This window comes from Girardinichthys multiradiatus, chromosome 15 (genome assembly GCF_021462225.1).
Source record: "Girardinichthys multiradiatus isolate DD_20200921_A chromosome 15, DD_fGirMul_XY1, whole genome shotgun sequence".
NCBI lineage: Eukaryota > Metazoa > Chordata > Actinopteri > Cyprinodontiformes > Goodeidae > Girardinichthys > Girardinichthys multiradiatus.
Genome location: NC_061808.1, coordinates 32130882 through 32147413, shown reverse-complemented (window position 1 = coordinate 32147413; position 16532 = coordinate 32130882). Strand labels below are relative to the sequence as shown.

Here is a 16532-nt window from a genome sequence, read left to right as displayed (position 1 = left end):
CATGCTTTGAGGTGAATAATCTGTGCAGGGTGAACGGGGTGAGGGATGGTGCTGAGATGGAGTTAAAGGTGGGATGGGAGTTGTTACACCATCCAAGATTTCTCGCAATCTTCTTAGCTTAAACTCATCTGGGCTTACTTGAGTATAAGAGCCAACAGAGAGTGCTTCAGAGCAAGCTGGGTCAGTTACAGACAGAGAGTCTTGTGATTCAGATGAGAAAGAAAGTAAGTCCTTTTGTTTTTCTTGTGGAGCTGTATGGGCGGGACACTAGGTGAGAGCAGCCTGTGAGCTGGGCAAGCCACGAACAGTTACATGCCCTTCTTTCAAGTACAGGGTACAGCCCTGTGGGAGGAGATGTAGGAGGGGGAGGAGACTGGGCAGGAACGGTGGGAGGGGCGTAGGGTGGTGGTGGCTTTTCAGCTACTTCCTCATTCCTGTCAGTGTGTGGTTCTGTAAGTGTGGTGTCAGGTTTATCAAACATTGCATATTTTCCTCCCTGCCATATTAACACCATCTGAGACCAGAATGTCTCATTTTTTGCTGCCTTGTCCCTTGTGTCTTTGAACTTGCCTTTAAACCATCCACTGTCTTTGCTTTTCTCTTCTACCAACTCCTTTTCTTTTTTAGCTGTCTTCATTTTCAGCCAAAACCGTCTGCCAACACTCTTCCTGCTCTTTTCATCTGTACCATCTCTCTCCAGTTCCTCTTGTATTATCTGGTTCATTTTCTTAATCAACTTTTCAGCCTGTTTTTCCTCCTGAGTCTGCTGTACCAACTGTCTTACAACATGCACCTGTTCCTTAAACGTTTTCCAAACCGGTGCCTCTGCACCGCATCCTGAATCATCAGTCTCCCTATCAAACTGTCCGTCCATGTTTTACACTTTTATGTATTGTGGCCAGCCGGAAGATATGGCACGCTATGTCCTGAGTGTCCAGCCCCTTTGAGAATGTTCTAATCAATTCTCAAGACACCACAATGTAATTTACTATATGAAACATTCAGTCAACAGCAATCAATTATCTGTCCTTTGTTAACACCGCTAGGTTTCCCAGACAGAATAATTTCATCCACTCAACCGCTATGAGAGATCTGCCAACTGCAGCGTTTTCTCTCCGTTCGCGCTCTCACTCACTCCGCCTGACACAGCTGTGCACAGCTCATACGATTTATGTGTTTGTGTATTATGTACTTTTCTCTGGAGTCCACTAGATGTCCTCCAAGTCTGACTATTCTTGCTGAATTATCCTATTTCAGCTCATAGTTTTCGGTGAACTGGTCTTGCTACAAATGTTATTGATAACTCACACTCACCCCTTTCTGTTGGTCTTACAGGTTCACCTTCCCTGTTTACAACAACTTATAGCTTCACAGGACTTTAGACTATGTGTTTTATGAATTATCACATCTGTAATCTGGTTTTATCGAGACAGAACTTGAATAAAACACAGCATTCAAACCTTTGTGTCTTGCCCGGTCTTGGCTTCTGACTCCTTTAAACATAAAACTCTCAGGGACTCAAACCCTGCTTAAAGGGACTCAAACCCTATTTAAAGGGACTCAAACCCCATTTAAAACCGCTTTCAGGATTCGGAGCTGCCCAAACTCCAGGCCTTTAACCCAGCAAAAATGACGCTTTTTCGTCAAAAGCATGTAGAGTTGCCAAACTCAGACAAAAGTAATTTCTTTATCCCTTAACAGTATATCAATTACTCTTCATCCTTTCTTTAAACATAATTAAGTACTAAATTTAGCAGAGTTTTCCACTTACTTGGACATCAGTCACCATTTAATTTAGTCCTATCAAAAATGTCAAACGCAGAAGTTCGATTAAAACAGGTTTCTGCTTACCTTATTATGCTGTGATGGGTACCCGGTGTCAGATGTCCGTTGGTGGATCTCTGTTTTATCCGAATCTCTCTGCTTTTCCCAAAATCACGTCGGGGTCACCAAGTTAATGGAGCTGTTCCCCAGAACTCCTGCGTGTTCGTTTGTTTTGGAAAAACTAAGTCAATTGCTATACTGTTTTAGTAAAACTAAATAATAAAAGAAACACAGAGACTGCGCAGTTTCTTTGCCTGGCCTTCTTGGTGGTATGCTGACATTACCCTGGATACCGTGGCTCTTGATACATCACAAACACTTGCTGTCTTGGTCACAGATGCGCCAGCAAGACGTGCACCAACAATTTGTCCTCTTTTGAACTCTGGTATGTCACCCATAATGTTGTGTGCATTTCAATATTTTGAACAAAACTGTGCTCTTACCCTGCTAATTGAACCTTCATACTCTGCTCTTACTGGTGCAATGTGCAATCAATGAAGACTGGCTACCAGGCTGGTCCAATTTAGCCATGAAACCTCCCACACTAAAATGACAGGTGTTTCAGTTTCATTGTCCAACCCTTGTATCTTCTTCCTTTATTTTTACTAAATCATAAGAAACAAACAAGAATTAGTTCAATCTGCAGCTGTCCAATATATGAAGATGTATGAACATGGACATAAACTATTAACAGGAATATATTCATTTTAATCTGGCTGAACTGAGTTAAGAATAGGTTCTAAGGATGAACTGGCATAACACTGTAAATAGCAGTCCACCTGAGTGTAATTTCATGGTATGAATCAAGTTGTTCTGTGATGGTCAGGGAGAAAGTTGTGGAGAGGTTCAAACTAGGGTTAACCTACCAAGATATGGCAGTCCACCTAAACGGACAAGTTGGGCAAGGAAAGTGGTAATCAGAGAAGTAGCAAAGAGGTCTATGACAGTACTGGAAGACTACAGAACTCCACAACTTATGTAGGAGAATCTGTTGCCAGGAAAATATTTTCTTGTCTACTCTGCACTCAAAAGAGCAGGCTTTAATGCCAATAAGAAAGCCGTTATTAAATGAGAGTCATAAATCCCAGTTGCAGCTTCCCTCAAGTGATGTTTGGGACAAAAGAAATGTGTAGAGTATGTTCTGGTTAGATTAGACCAACAACAATTTTTTGGCCTACATGTAAAATGCTATGTGTGTCGGAAAACCAACACTGCACATCACCCTGAAAACACGATGGTGGCGGCATCATGCTGTGGGGATTATTTTCTCCAACAAGGACAATGAATCTGGTCAGAGTTGATAGGAAGATGGATGGAGCTAAATATGGGACAATCATGGAAGAAAACCTGTAAAAGGCTACGAATGACTGAAGGTGTTGTAAACACCTGCAAGTTTATTAAGATTTAAATATGAAAAGGATCTGCTGGAGAGACAAAAAAAGGATTAGAGTGTGGCCATAAAATGAATCTCCAGGAACATGACATAAAGGGAAAACAGAAGTGTATGAAGGTGGTTGCATAATGCTTAGCTTGCTCAGTAGTATTCCACTTTATTGTGCTCTTTTCCTGTTCACTACCAACAAGAATAGGTGGTTTCTCTGAGCCTGTAGCTGATTGTTCGGCTCTAAATCCCTCAGTGGGAGCAGGAAAGCAGAGAAGTCCCTCAGCAGAAAGGTAGCTGGAACAAGTCTGAATCATAGCAGCAGGGTGTAGGAGAAGGTACAGAGCTTTAATGAAAATCCTACAACTTTTCATTTCCAGTTAAAAAAAACTGAATGAAGGAGCAGACAATGATTAAAAGGAAAAATCAGTTATTGTGCTGCTGACTCACAGAGTCACCAATGCTCTACCAAGGGAAACATTAAAGGCACCATGCATTCTTTGGTTTTATTCGGAATCTGACTAATGCGATCATCTCTATGTTAAACAAAATTCTCATTATAAAAACTTTGCATGAACAAAGAATGTCCTTTCTCACATCCTCTCCACCCCCTCCCACCTCACCACACCCTTTTTGGGCTCAGCACCTCTGTGGGGGAACCACCTCCTCTCTGTCTTTATTATGCGATATCAGAACAATATAACAACACCCAGTAATGGGGAAAGATTTTTCTTTTTCTACTGTTCTTACTCTAGGTTCCCTTAGTTAAACATAAACATGTGTGGTATCCACAGAGATTATTTAAATAGATTTGGTAATTTCTGAGAAAAACTCAATTAGATTTGGCATGTTATTTTGAGCACAAATTTCACAAAAGCCCCTTGGGGCTTAAGAGTTACAAACTTCCGCCACAACCTGCTTCGCCTTATTCTACTGTGGACTGATTAAATCCATCACCAAGTCACTCTGAGAGGAAATTGATCACATGTGATTGTATTCCCCCTGGACTTTTTGAACAATCCATCGCCTGAAAAGGAGCAATGAGAGTTCAGCTAATCAACATGTTTATGAAAGGTTGTCATGGCAGGTTTCTGCATCCTGTGGCTGTGAAGGAAATCTATTCAGACTTCTTGCTCCAGACTTCCTTGTTGCCCTGGCACTTTTCCCCTTTAGGAAAAAGGTTAATATGCTGAATGATTTACGAGTGATGACTGGTTTATAAGGACTATAAATATGTCTATTGCAGCTTTCTTGTAACCCACCTTAAGATATTTGTCCATCTGAGTCAGGGTCTCTCCTGGAAAGGGTTTTTGTTACACTTACAGTTAAAGATGCTTCTATTTTTAGATGCATATCAGTGACACCCCAAGATCCTTTTCATTTAAACCCATAAATAACTATCTTAGCAATCATTCAGTGGTATATGAAAAGTAAGAATGAAAAGTTTCAAATAGAGCACTGATATTAGAACCTCTCTGTTAATGTGTAATGACCCAGGAAACATGTTTGCATTAAAAAATTACTATCATATTTATTTGTTCTTATTTTAACTGCCTGGTTAATTTTGAATCAGTTCTCCTTTTTGCCCATTCCTACCCTGACTGCATGCCTGCAAAACACCATTTTGTCCCTTCCTACTTCCATTTTGTAACTGTTTAAGATAAATAGTCTTAAAAATGCTCATATGTCATTTCTACTGTAGTACAATTACATGCTGTTTTCATAATGTTTTTGTATTTAACTCTATTCCCATTTACTGTATTTAGGTTCTAATTCCTGTTTGGGCCAGTTGGCGCTTACAAAATTTTACAGATGCGCCAGATTAGCTGTAACTCATCTGTCTGCTCTAGCTCCACCAAAAATGGAGTAAACCTCTGCAGTTTGCATGTGGCTGTCAGCGGTGGAGCAGGTTTGACGATAATATGTTCTCTCACGTTCCAGGTGTCACAGTAGTTTCACACTGATCCTGGTGGACTCACGGTCGGCTGATCTGCCAAATCAGCTGATGAGATGGACTGATACAACCAGAAGACCCATACAAGGAAACTCCACATACTAACAGGGATGTTGTTTTGCTAAACAAAATAACTCCAAAGATAATAGTGGTCTCTTGTGAAATAGTAGACTATTAATATCTGATAACTGAGTATTGTATCCCACAGATAGGAACATTTTCAGTACAAGTTGTTTCAGTTTAGTTTAGTTTTTTAAAATAGTCAGTGTACGTCTGAATAGCTTGTTAGCTTCCACGACTCTGAAAATGTAAATTTTCATCCAGCTCTCTGTGATATGACATCTTTCTACCACAGGTTACAAAACTACTATCAATAACTCGTACTTGTACTCGTCGTCTTCCGCTTATCCGGGACTGGGTCGCAGGGGCAGCAGACTCAGACGTCCCTCTCACCAGACACCTCCTCCAGCTCCTCCAGGGGATGCCCAAGGTGTTCCCAGGGCACCCAAGAGACATAGTCCCTCCAGCGTGTCCTGGACCGTCCCCTGGGCCTCCTCGGACATGCCTGGAACACCTCACGAGGAAGGCGTCCAGGAGGCATCCGATATGTTATGCCCGAGCCACCTCAATTGGCTCCTCTCGATGTGGAGGAGCAGCGGCTCTACTCCGAGCTCCTCCCGGATGGCTGAGCTCCTCGCCCTTTCTCTAAGGGAGTGCCCGGCCACCCTACGGAGGAAGCTAATTTCAGCCGCTTTTATCTGGGATCTTGATCTTTCGGTCATGACCCAAAGTTCATGGCCATAGGTGACAGTAGGAACGTAGATTGACTGGTAAATCGAGAGCTTCGCTTTTTGGCTCAGCTCTCTCTTCACCACAACAGACGGCACAGTGCCCCCATTACTGTGGCAGCCACACCGATCCGTCTGTCATTCTTCCCTCACTCGTGAACAAGATCCCGAGATACTTGAACTCCTCCACTGGAGGCAGGAGCTCCCCTCCAACCTGAAGAGGACAACCCAAGAGCTTTTTGCACATAACATTATACCTTTTTCCTGTTTTACTCTTTGTAGAGTAGCAGAGACTAGTTTAAGCTGATTAATTAGCTAGGCTATCTGCTCTGTAGCCAGCCTGCAGTTGGCTGCCTGACATTTTGTTTGCTGCTTACCAACTATAGTTTTAAAAGAGAGATAAGAGTGATGGGTGGCACTTTCTTTTGTTTCCACATGACCCTGCCTGTATTTTCCAATCAGAAATGCCTCCAGTCATATGTGTTTTTATTGTAAGGGGAGAAATGGTGTGGCAGCCTTCTTTCAGTCATCTGACTGGCAGTGTGCAGCAACAGGTGTTGAAAAGGCAGAACACCGCACATCAAAAATCAGGGAAAAGCTCTGGTTACCTGTGAGTTTTTTCTGGCATCTCATTAAAAGGATTGTAAACTCTAGGAACAGTGTGATGGAACATTTTTACGGCTTTGAAATCACAGAAATCACCTTCTATGACAATATCAATAACATTTGCAAATATTACTCAGATGAACATTTCACTAAAACTGTAGTGACAGATGCAAATTTTTCAATTCTTCACTTCAACAGCAGGAGCCTGTTGAATGCATTAAAGAGTATGTATGTAAACTCAACCACTCACTGTTATAGCCATATCCGAGACAGATTAACCCAGGGAAAGGAGCAGATTTTGAATTAGATGGATATGAACTAAATTACGAGAACAAGAAAAATAATAATGGAAGTTGTAGAAAAAATGAGTGCTGTGATTGATAACATAATTGAATTTATAACAGTTGGAGTAAGTTTTGATGGCAATAAAATTTGATTGTAAGTTATATTGTCATCTTAACATTAATGGCTCTGACCCACATGCAGAAAAACTCAGGAGAATGAAAAACAGTTCTTAAGTTTGTTTATTTGATGAGGAACAGGTCGTCAGGATCAGGGCTCGAAAGCGGCGGGGATCAGCTGCACACAAAGAGAGAATGGTGAGTTTGGTCGTCTTCATGGAATGGTGGAGATTTAGTAAAGGAGTTGTTTGCTTACAGAGTGAAGAGTAGAAGTCCGCCAGAGGAGGGAACGGGGTAGGAGGATCTCTTCCGAGCATGTTTTCCGAATGGATGAGGTAAGTTTCAGTCACTTCTCAGAAGCCTTTAAACCAAGGAATGGTTAGCGAAATTGAATGCGGTGGTTTGTTGGACTCACGCTGGAGAGTTGGCAGGTTCGTTTGCTGATGTTTGGAAGATCCGGATCCTTAGTGGGATCCGAGGAACATGCCAGGAAGGTAACGAGGACTTGATCAGAACCGATGTCCTCCTCCAGAACCAGGAGATAAGGTGCAGAGAACCTAGGAGGATCACACAGGAGGTGAGTACAAGAAACTTTGATGTCTAGGAAATCACAACACAGAGTAATTCTCAGGGGGCCAGACTAGTTACCACTTTAAGCAAACACTGAGGCGAAGAAGTGCAGGCTGCATCTCCCTCTTAAAGCTCCAGAGAAGATTGCAGATGGGAAACACCTGTGCCCACCTCACCAAGATCTCACATCTCCATCAACTTCGTCACAGGCCTTCCCAGATCTGAAAGTATGACCACCATTCTCACTATCAATGACCGTTTCACTAAAGCATGCCGCCTTATTCCACTCAGAAAACTACCATCAGCATTCCAGACAGCCCAGCTACTTGTTAAACATGTTTTTCGACTCCACGGCATCCCTCAGGACATCCTTCCTGACCGGGTCCGCAGTTCACATTGCAAGTCTGGAAACAGTTTTGTCTAGCATTAGAGGCCAAGGTCTCTTTAACTTCCAGTTTTCATCCTCAGTCTAATGGCCAGTCAGAAAGGATGAACCAGGAGCTCGAGATGGCCCTCCGTTGCCTAACATCCACTAACCCTGCTGACTGGAATACGTTTCTGCCGTGGGTGGAATATTCTCACAATGCTCACACCTCAGTTGCTACTGGTTTATCTCCTTTTGAAGCATCTCTGGGCTATCAGCCTCCGCTTTTTCCCTCAGATGAGAAGGAGATTGCTGTTCCCACAGTACGACACCACATTCGACATTGTAGGCGCATCTGGGACACCACGGTCCAGGCACTCCGCAGGACAGCAGCTCAAAATAAGCACTTCGCAGATAGGAGACATAGACCTGCCCCCCAGTACACTCCTCGCCAAAGGGTCTGCCTTTCATCCAGGGACATTCCTCTTAAGGCTTTGTCCAGAAAACTCTCTCCCCATTTCATTGGCCCTTACTCCATTGATTCTGTTATCAGCCCTACTACTGTCCGTCTCCGTCTTCCTTCTACCATGCGCATTCATCCACCTTTCATGTGTCTCAGATAAAGCGACTGATGCCTGGGTGAACAGAGGACTTAGCAGTGTGGAACCAGTGAAGGACTTGTGACCATAGTTTTGAGGGAACGAAAGTTCGATTCTTGGGACCAGTTCTGGGGTCTGGTTCATTCTGCTAGGCTTGTTTTACTCTTTCCTCAATCTCCCAGGTGAGAGCTCCCATAATATAACTGGGAGGAAGAAGGGGCTCAGGCTGAAGGTCTAGATCGTCTGAGGCGAACTGTCTGGAGAGAGCATCTGGCTTAATGTTCTTAGACCCTGGTCTGTAAGAAATGTGCAGGCAAAAACGGGAAAAGAACAGAGACCAGCGAGACTGACGGGAATTAATGTGTTTGGCTGTCTGTAAATAAGCTAGATTCTTGTGATCAGTCCATACCAGAATTGGGTGAGCAGCCCCCTTGAGCCAGTGCCTCCATTCCTCCAAGGCAAGTTTGATGGCCAATAACTCCCAGTCCCCGACGTCATAATTGTATTCAGTCTTTGTTAGTCTGTGGGAAAAGAAAGCACAAGGGTGAAGTTTAATATCCGATTCAGCTCTTTGAGACAGTACAGCTCCTACGCCAGTGTCCGAGGCATCAACCTCTAACACAAACTGTTTAGAGGTGTAAGGATGAACTATGATCGGGAACAGTTCCTTAAGTGAATTGAAAGCTTGGTTGGCCTCGGGTGTCCAGTTGAAGGTGGTTTTGGTGGAAGTAAGTGCAGTGAGGGGGGCAGCAGTCTGACTGTAGTTCCTGATGAACCTACGGTAGAAGTTTGAAAAGCCCAGGAAACATTGAAGCTTCTTGCGTGTGTCTGGAGTGGGCCAATCCAGAATGGCTCTGATTTTCTATGGGTCCGAACAAACCTGCCCACCTTCAAGGATAAATCCCAGGAAGGTTACTGACGTCTTGTGAAATTTCTCTGCCTTAACAAAAAGGCGATTCTCCAGGAGACGTTGGAGGACAAGTCTGACGTGACGACGGCGTTCCTGTAGGTCTTTGGAATATATATATATATAAATATATATATGAGAATGTCATATATTCCCGGTGGGAGGGCGCCCAGGGGACGGCCCAGGACACACTGGAGGGACTATGTCTCTCGGCTGGCCTGGGAACGCCTTGGGCTCCCCCCGGAGGAGGTGTCTGGGGAAAGGGACGTCTGGGCATCTCTGCTGAGTCTCTGCTGCCCCCGCGACTCGGATAAAGTGGAAGACGACGAGTACGAGTACGAGAATGTCATCTAAATAGACAAAAACAAAAATGTTCAGAAAATCCCGAAGGACATTGTTAATCAGGGCCTGGAATACAGCGGGAGCATTGGTCAATCCAAAAGGCATTACTAAGTATTCAAAATGGCCTAGGGGAGTTTTGAATGCAGTTTTCCATTCATTACCGTGGCGAATTCTAACCAGGTGATAAGCGTTTCTGAGATCCAACTTAGTGAACACGAACGGGTTCAAAAACTGATGCAATGAGAGGTAGGGTATACTTGTTCTTAACAGTTATGTTATTTAGGCCACGGTAATCAATGCAGGGTCTCAGTGAACCATCCTTCTTCTTCACAAAGAAAAAAACGCCCGCTAACGGAAAAGAGGACTGGCGGATAATTCCTGCTGCAAGTGAATCAGAGATGTATTTTTCCATGGCTTGTTGCTCGGGTCTGGAAACATGATAAAGTCTGCTGGTGGGTAACGTAGCCCCAGGAAATATTTCGATGGCGCAGTCATAAGGTCTGTGAGGTGGCAGGGACAGTAACCCCGACATATATCTAGGAAACCTGGTAGAAATATGAAATATTTAATATCTGCGTGCAGAAAACCTTTATCAAATCCAGCAAAACAAATCTATTCATCTGTGGAGATTTCAATATTGACCTATTAAATCAAATGAACGCAAACTTACAGAGTTTATAATGTATGGCTTTGGGACTACATCCAAAAATAACTAGACCTGGCAGGATTACCACTCACAGTGCAATATTAATAGACGATATATTTACAAATGACACAGAAAACAGTGCAGTTAGAGGATTATTACTGAATGATATTAGTGGCATTTATTCGTGTTTGCAGTTTTTGTTTTTGTTGGGTTTTTTTTAAGAATAGATAAGCAGAATAATTCATTAATCTACAAAATAATTAAAAATGAAGAATATATAAATAAATAAAAATGTAATCGTTAAAACTAAATTGGGGAGTATAAACAATGATTTTGACATTTTAAAACAGATTTTCAAAATGTTATATAACAGAAACTGTCCAAAAATACAATTCAGTCAGAAATCTAAAAATACAAAGAACCCATGGATCTCCAAAGCATTCAAAAACACCTAACATAAATAATTAATAAAATCTAGAACTAAACAAGAAGAGAATAAATATAAAAAGTACAACAATTATATTAATTACAATGTTAAAGATGTGTAATAAAGATTATTATTAGATAAAGATAACAAATAATACAATAATGTTTGTCGTTATGTTAAAATATTTCAAACGGAGACATTTGATCTGTCATATTGTTTATTAACAATATTTTAATGTGAAATTAGAAATCCGTGACTGACAACATATTTTCATTTGTGAGTGGAAAGTAAGGCCTGTTTTAAGGGCTATAAAGTCATTGCCCTATAGTCATCCTCCCACTCCACATTAGCAATCAGGACCCCTGCATCTCAAGAGACATTGGGCCAAAGAATAAAGCTTAGGAGGAAAGAGCATCTTTATTTTTTTTTTTCCTTATTATCGGATTAAAACCCAGTCCTCTTAAGCCTCAAGGTGGACGGGGACACAGTTACTGACCTGAGTCCAACCTCTGAGGACCGGAACACATGTTTCCAAACCAACTGGATGAAAGTCGCATATTTGTGGAAAAACTGTCAATCTTGTCTGGCTGTCTTTCTGGAAGAGTTCTCCTCCCATGACATAAGAACATATGGTCACAATGACGGTTTAGTCCTGCAGGGTGGTTCTGGTTAAATGTGGTGGAGGGTGGAATTAAGATTGTTAGTCATCTCATTAAATATTCGCGTGTGCTTGTGAAAACGTGCGTGTGTTTGTGTGTTTTGATGGGAGACTTTCTTTTGTGAGAAGTCCTCTGGAAGCGATGGGGGTTGAGCAATCTGACCACGGATCCACACTCTGTCCAGAAATGAACTTCCTTCCTTGCCTGGTCCTTTACAGAACAAACACTCCGAGGCATGTATAAATGGGAGCAATGGTGAACCGCCGGACGCAGTTTCAGCTTCAGATCGTCGATCAGATTCGTCAATACAACCAGAGGTCTAAATTATAAACCCTCCTCACTTCTCCAGCATGAATCTGGCAACTCTGGCGCTATTCTTCTGCGGACTTTTCCTGCAGGAAGCTACCGCCTCTCAGAGCGCTCGGTGCTCCGGGGGTCTCTGCTGTTTCCAGCGGTCTGTAGACTTTAAAGCTGCGGAGAAAGCCTGCAAAGAGTCGAACGGAGAGTTGATCCAGTCCAGCTCTGCTGACCTGATGGCGGCGTTAAAGCGTCTGATGAACGAATTCAGAGGGAGATTCTGGCTGCACAGTGGCCCAAACTGCACCGCCGTCTCTGTGGGGAGGGGGCTCAGAGTCGATTTGCTCTCAGAGCCGTGTCGAAACACCATGGACGGCTTCTTGTGCCTGTATAACTCCTCTTCTGTTTGCAGCGCCGTTAAGAGCAGCGGAGGCACCTTAGTGACGTACAGCACACCTGCGGGCTTTGACGTACTGGAATCGGACACGTTTCCCCCGGGGACGCTGGCCTTGGTGTGGCGCCCCGGCGCACAATACCCGGACTCAAAGCAAATGTGTTCCTCCGACTGGTGGCAGGCTCCGTGGAACTGTGAGGTTCTGCAGGGCGGCTGTGACCACGGCTGCACTAAAACAGGGAACACCTGTGCGTGTCCAACCGGGCATTTGGTCCATCACAACAATTTCTCCTGCATGGAGCCCACGGCCACCAGCTCCCCGTCGGAGATCCAGTGGTGCAGCAGCGGCTACAAACTGGGGAAGGATGGCAAAAGCTGCAAGGACGTGAATGAGTGCGCGGACGAGTTGGACCATTGCACGGCTGAGGGTGAGAAGTGCATAAACCTGGATGGAGGATACATGTGCATGTGCGCGGATGACTTTGAGGAGGAGGATGGCGCCTGCGTGAACGTGTCGATCTGCAACTCATGTGAGCACATGAACTGTCAGAAGATCAGCGGGGTGTACCAATGCGTTTGCAGGGAGGGCTTCAGGGTGTCCCCCAAAGATCCCACCATGTGCGAGCATTACTGCAACCAGAGAGAGTGCCCTGCGATCTGTAACCACAATCCGGAGCTGGAGGAAAAGGACATGCAGCAGTGCTACTGTCCCGAGGGCTACATCCTGGACATCAGAGAGAGGAAGGCCTCCTGCTACGACATTAATGAATGCGAAGCCCAAGAGTTCTGCGATCACAAGTGCGAGAACCTGTTCGGTGGGTTCAGGTGTGTCTGCAGGGAAGGCTACAAGCTGCAGGGGAAAGAAAAGTGTGTCCGTCAGCAGGAGACGGAGGAGGAGGAGGAGGAGGAGGACGCATCAGGGTCACCGCCACTCGTTCCAGCCGGCACACCGATCAGCCTCCAGCCGGCCGCCCTGCCATCTTACGTCAAGACCGGCAGCGTCCTGGGCATCACTGTGTTCCTGGTGCTGTGCGCGGCGCTGCTGGTGTGCGTGGTCAAAATCTCGATGAAACGCTGCCGCAGTATGAAACTGTATTCCTTAAAACACCCGGACATAGATATCTTCTACCTGCAGCAAATCACAACAGAGACTTACAAAAGGTTATCGTCCGATAAGCAACTTAAAAACGAATCGCAAACAGTGTGAGGGCACACCTGCAGAGATAGAGCAGAGATGCACCGATCAGGCTTTTTCTGGCCGATACCAATTTAACGTTTTCTTTGTTTAAAAGACTGATTTTGATTTTTTACCATTCCTCATTTTGCTCTGAAAAGCAAACCAAATTCTACCACAGGTTCTATGATAAAGACAGTTTTGTATTTAACAGAAAAGGAAGAAATTACAGAAGTATACTCATTAGCATAAAATCTGATTTTTATGAAACCCTAAAAAAAAGTATCAGAGAACCTATTGTTTGTTGGTGTATTTATAGACCAGAAATGATGAGTTTGTAGCTATAATAAGGATTACAGGCCATTTCATTTCATTCATTCTTTTGGTCTGATGCACTGATGTCTATCGTCTGAGACAGAAAATACTCCAAAGCTACATTATATATCGCACTGTAAAGCCATACTGTACATGAGTGAAGTGAGAAATGAAGAACAGCTTTAAGGTCTTTGTATTTTTTTTAACAATAGAATTTAAGTTATTTCTGTGCTCCATCCGAAAATAAATATCTTCACTTCACTCAGTTTTTAACTAGAAGATGCCCTAACCAGTTAAAGTAATGGTACTATTGGCATAAAGTCCAGTTTCCAACATTTCTCAACCATGCAACACTCCATGCATACAGCATTTGTAAACTTTAACTTGTTTTAGTTCTCTAAAAAGTCACATTCAGTGTGAAGCTAAAGCAAGGATGAACACTGGATGTAACAGAAAACAAACAGTATTAGCTACTGTTGCTGAACACTTTTTATGTTTGCTCTGGATTTATGGACCCGACACAATCACTGCAGATCTCTTTATCAATGGAAGAGGACCACATGAAGCGGTGCAGCATGTAAACACGCTGGACTGATGAGTTAAATATAAAGTAGTAAATATATTAACAGTGAAATGAAAGCTGAACGTCAGGTTTTTCACAGCCTGATTTGTGCAGAAATATTCACTGTGTGTGACAAACGAACTGGGAAATGAGTGTCACTGACAAGGAAATGCAACAAGCATCTCTTAGAGTTCTTTTGAATGTTCAGAGTTCGCAGCGTCTATACACCGCAACTAATAACTTTACCGTTTAACAGTTTGAACCTCACCGGTCAGCTTCATATGAATGTAAACCCTGTGCTGCTGCTGCTGCATATATTACAGCTGCAAACATCTGGTCGAACAGCCGTACGGCAAGTCTTGTTGCAATAAATCCCGGTTTTTACTGCTTCCGTTTTCTAGCTAATGATGCCAAAGCAGAAAAGGTGATATATCAGGAAGCAGAATCAGAAAGAAATGTAGCTGGACAACAGCAAAAAGTAAGCCAGTTCCTCAGTAATTCATGAAAAATGTTATACTGTGTTAAGTCTTTCAATTAATTCCTCCTTTTTAGAATAAAAGTCCTTTTATGTTCTCAAACCAAGAAGCCTTACTTTTTTCTAATCATTTAAAAGTTGTCTTTATCAGTTTCCCAGATTTTCTGAAGGTCTTTCAGAGGCTTTAAAGCTTATTTTCTTACTTATAATAAGCAGATTTGTTAAACTTAAACATTTTCAGCGCAAAGTATTTTTTTCACAAAATATTGCATACAAACCATTGGAGAAAGTGAATAAAGATGAAAAGTTGTCTATAGTTGTGTATTTTTTTCTCTCGACTAGAACACATAAGCAGGAGTGACAGGTCCAAAAAAAAAAAGACCCACAGCAGATGAAAAGTATCTGGAAAACATGTCTTTAGAAGACAGGGAAATAAAACCATCAAAGACCTGATACAGGACATGAGAGATGCCTTATCTCTCGGTCGATCATTGCTGGTTATTGTTTTATATTTTTTATAACATTTAAGGAAATAACTGTGAAAAAAACATTTTTTCTTTGTGACAGGCTGCCGGTAACAAAGTGCATTGGATCTCATTTCTAAAGCGTTCTTTGTTTGTTTTATGACAGAATGATTAAAACAGAGTTACCTGGCTGCCAAAAAAAAAATGTTATCAGGATCAGGAAGAAAATGAACCAAGAATTTGTTAAAACGTCTGAAAACATTAACTGGTCAAAATTATTCCAACAGCCTGGAAAGATGGTTTTATTTTAAATAAAGAGAAAAGGAAAATTAAATGACTCCAGAGATGGCTCGTTTGGAGCGGTTTGTATTCAATACTCAGACGGTTCAATATTTTTCAGAAATAGTGCAAAAAACTCTTTTCAGTAACACTTGGTACCAACTATTGGTCCTTTTTTCTTTGCTTGTAGAAGCAAAAGTTCTGACTAGTAAGCCAAAGTGCTCCACTAATGACACAAAAGTCCCAACTATTGGGCCTTTTGAAACACTTGTCAACTATTGGACCAAACTATTTATGTAACAATTTAGAAAATTGTTACATAGTTGTCATCAAAAATCATGTTAAGTAGTCTGCACAGATTTTTATTACCAGTGACCTTTAAATATGTGCAGCAGTAGACTGTGACCTCAAAATTCAAACAGTCGACCAGATGAATCTAAAATTTGCACATTTTTACTAGTTAAAGCTTTTATGATTTTACTAGTGAACCAGTGCAGGTTTACTAATTAACTAGCATCACTAGTCAAATAGAGTTTTTAATGGTACTAGTTAACTAGGGCTGACTATTGCAGACATTTATTGGTCACTGGTAGATTATTGGGCCAAATCTGTACTGACTGATTTATATGCAATGGTTTTTAGGCCAACCTATCCATTAGTATGGCAGTCATTGACCCATAGACATTAGTCATTAACAACTGTGTCAAAAAGTTTACTAGGATGGACTTTTCTGCTTAGAATGCAGTTCTTTTCCCTTATTAATCAGATTTTTGCTCTAATTAGTGGGAAAAAAAGCATCACAAGTCATCAAAAAAGTAGTGTTTTTTAACTTGTGCAGGAAAATATTGAACTATTGTGAGCAAATGTTTCACTTGTGTAGAGCATGTTAGAAACTTGTAGGTCAACCACTTAACTAGTAGGATATCGATTTCAACTAGTATGTCAAGAAGCTTCTGATTTGGGACTTGTGCTGCCTTAGCTTAGTAGAAGGACCTTTGCTCCTACTTTTGACAAAGGTGTTGCTAGATGGCAAGTCCTTTGTTACAGTGTTTTGTTTTTTTAAGATTAACAAATACTAAATATGAAAAAAATTAAACTAGTGTG

The 16532-nt window shown here is 42.3% G+C and overlaps 1 protein-coding gene across 1 annotated transcript; it reads left to right on the top strand.

Annotated features, from left to right (window-relative positions):
- Positions 1-11629: 11629 nt before the first annotated feature.
- LOC124881836 (thrombomodulin-like) lies at positions 11630-15001 on the top strand (the record flags this gene model as incomplete). The annotated part of the gene is given in 1 exon segment (XM_047387661.1): positions 11630-15001. A coding segment is annotated over 1 exon segment (1737 nt), but the record flags the coding sequence as incomplete, so codon positions are not given.
- Between the last annotated feature and the right edge of the window lie 1531 nt (positions 15002-16532).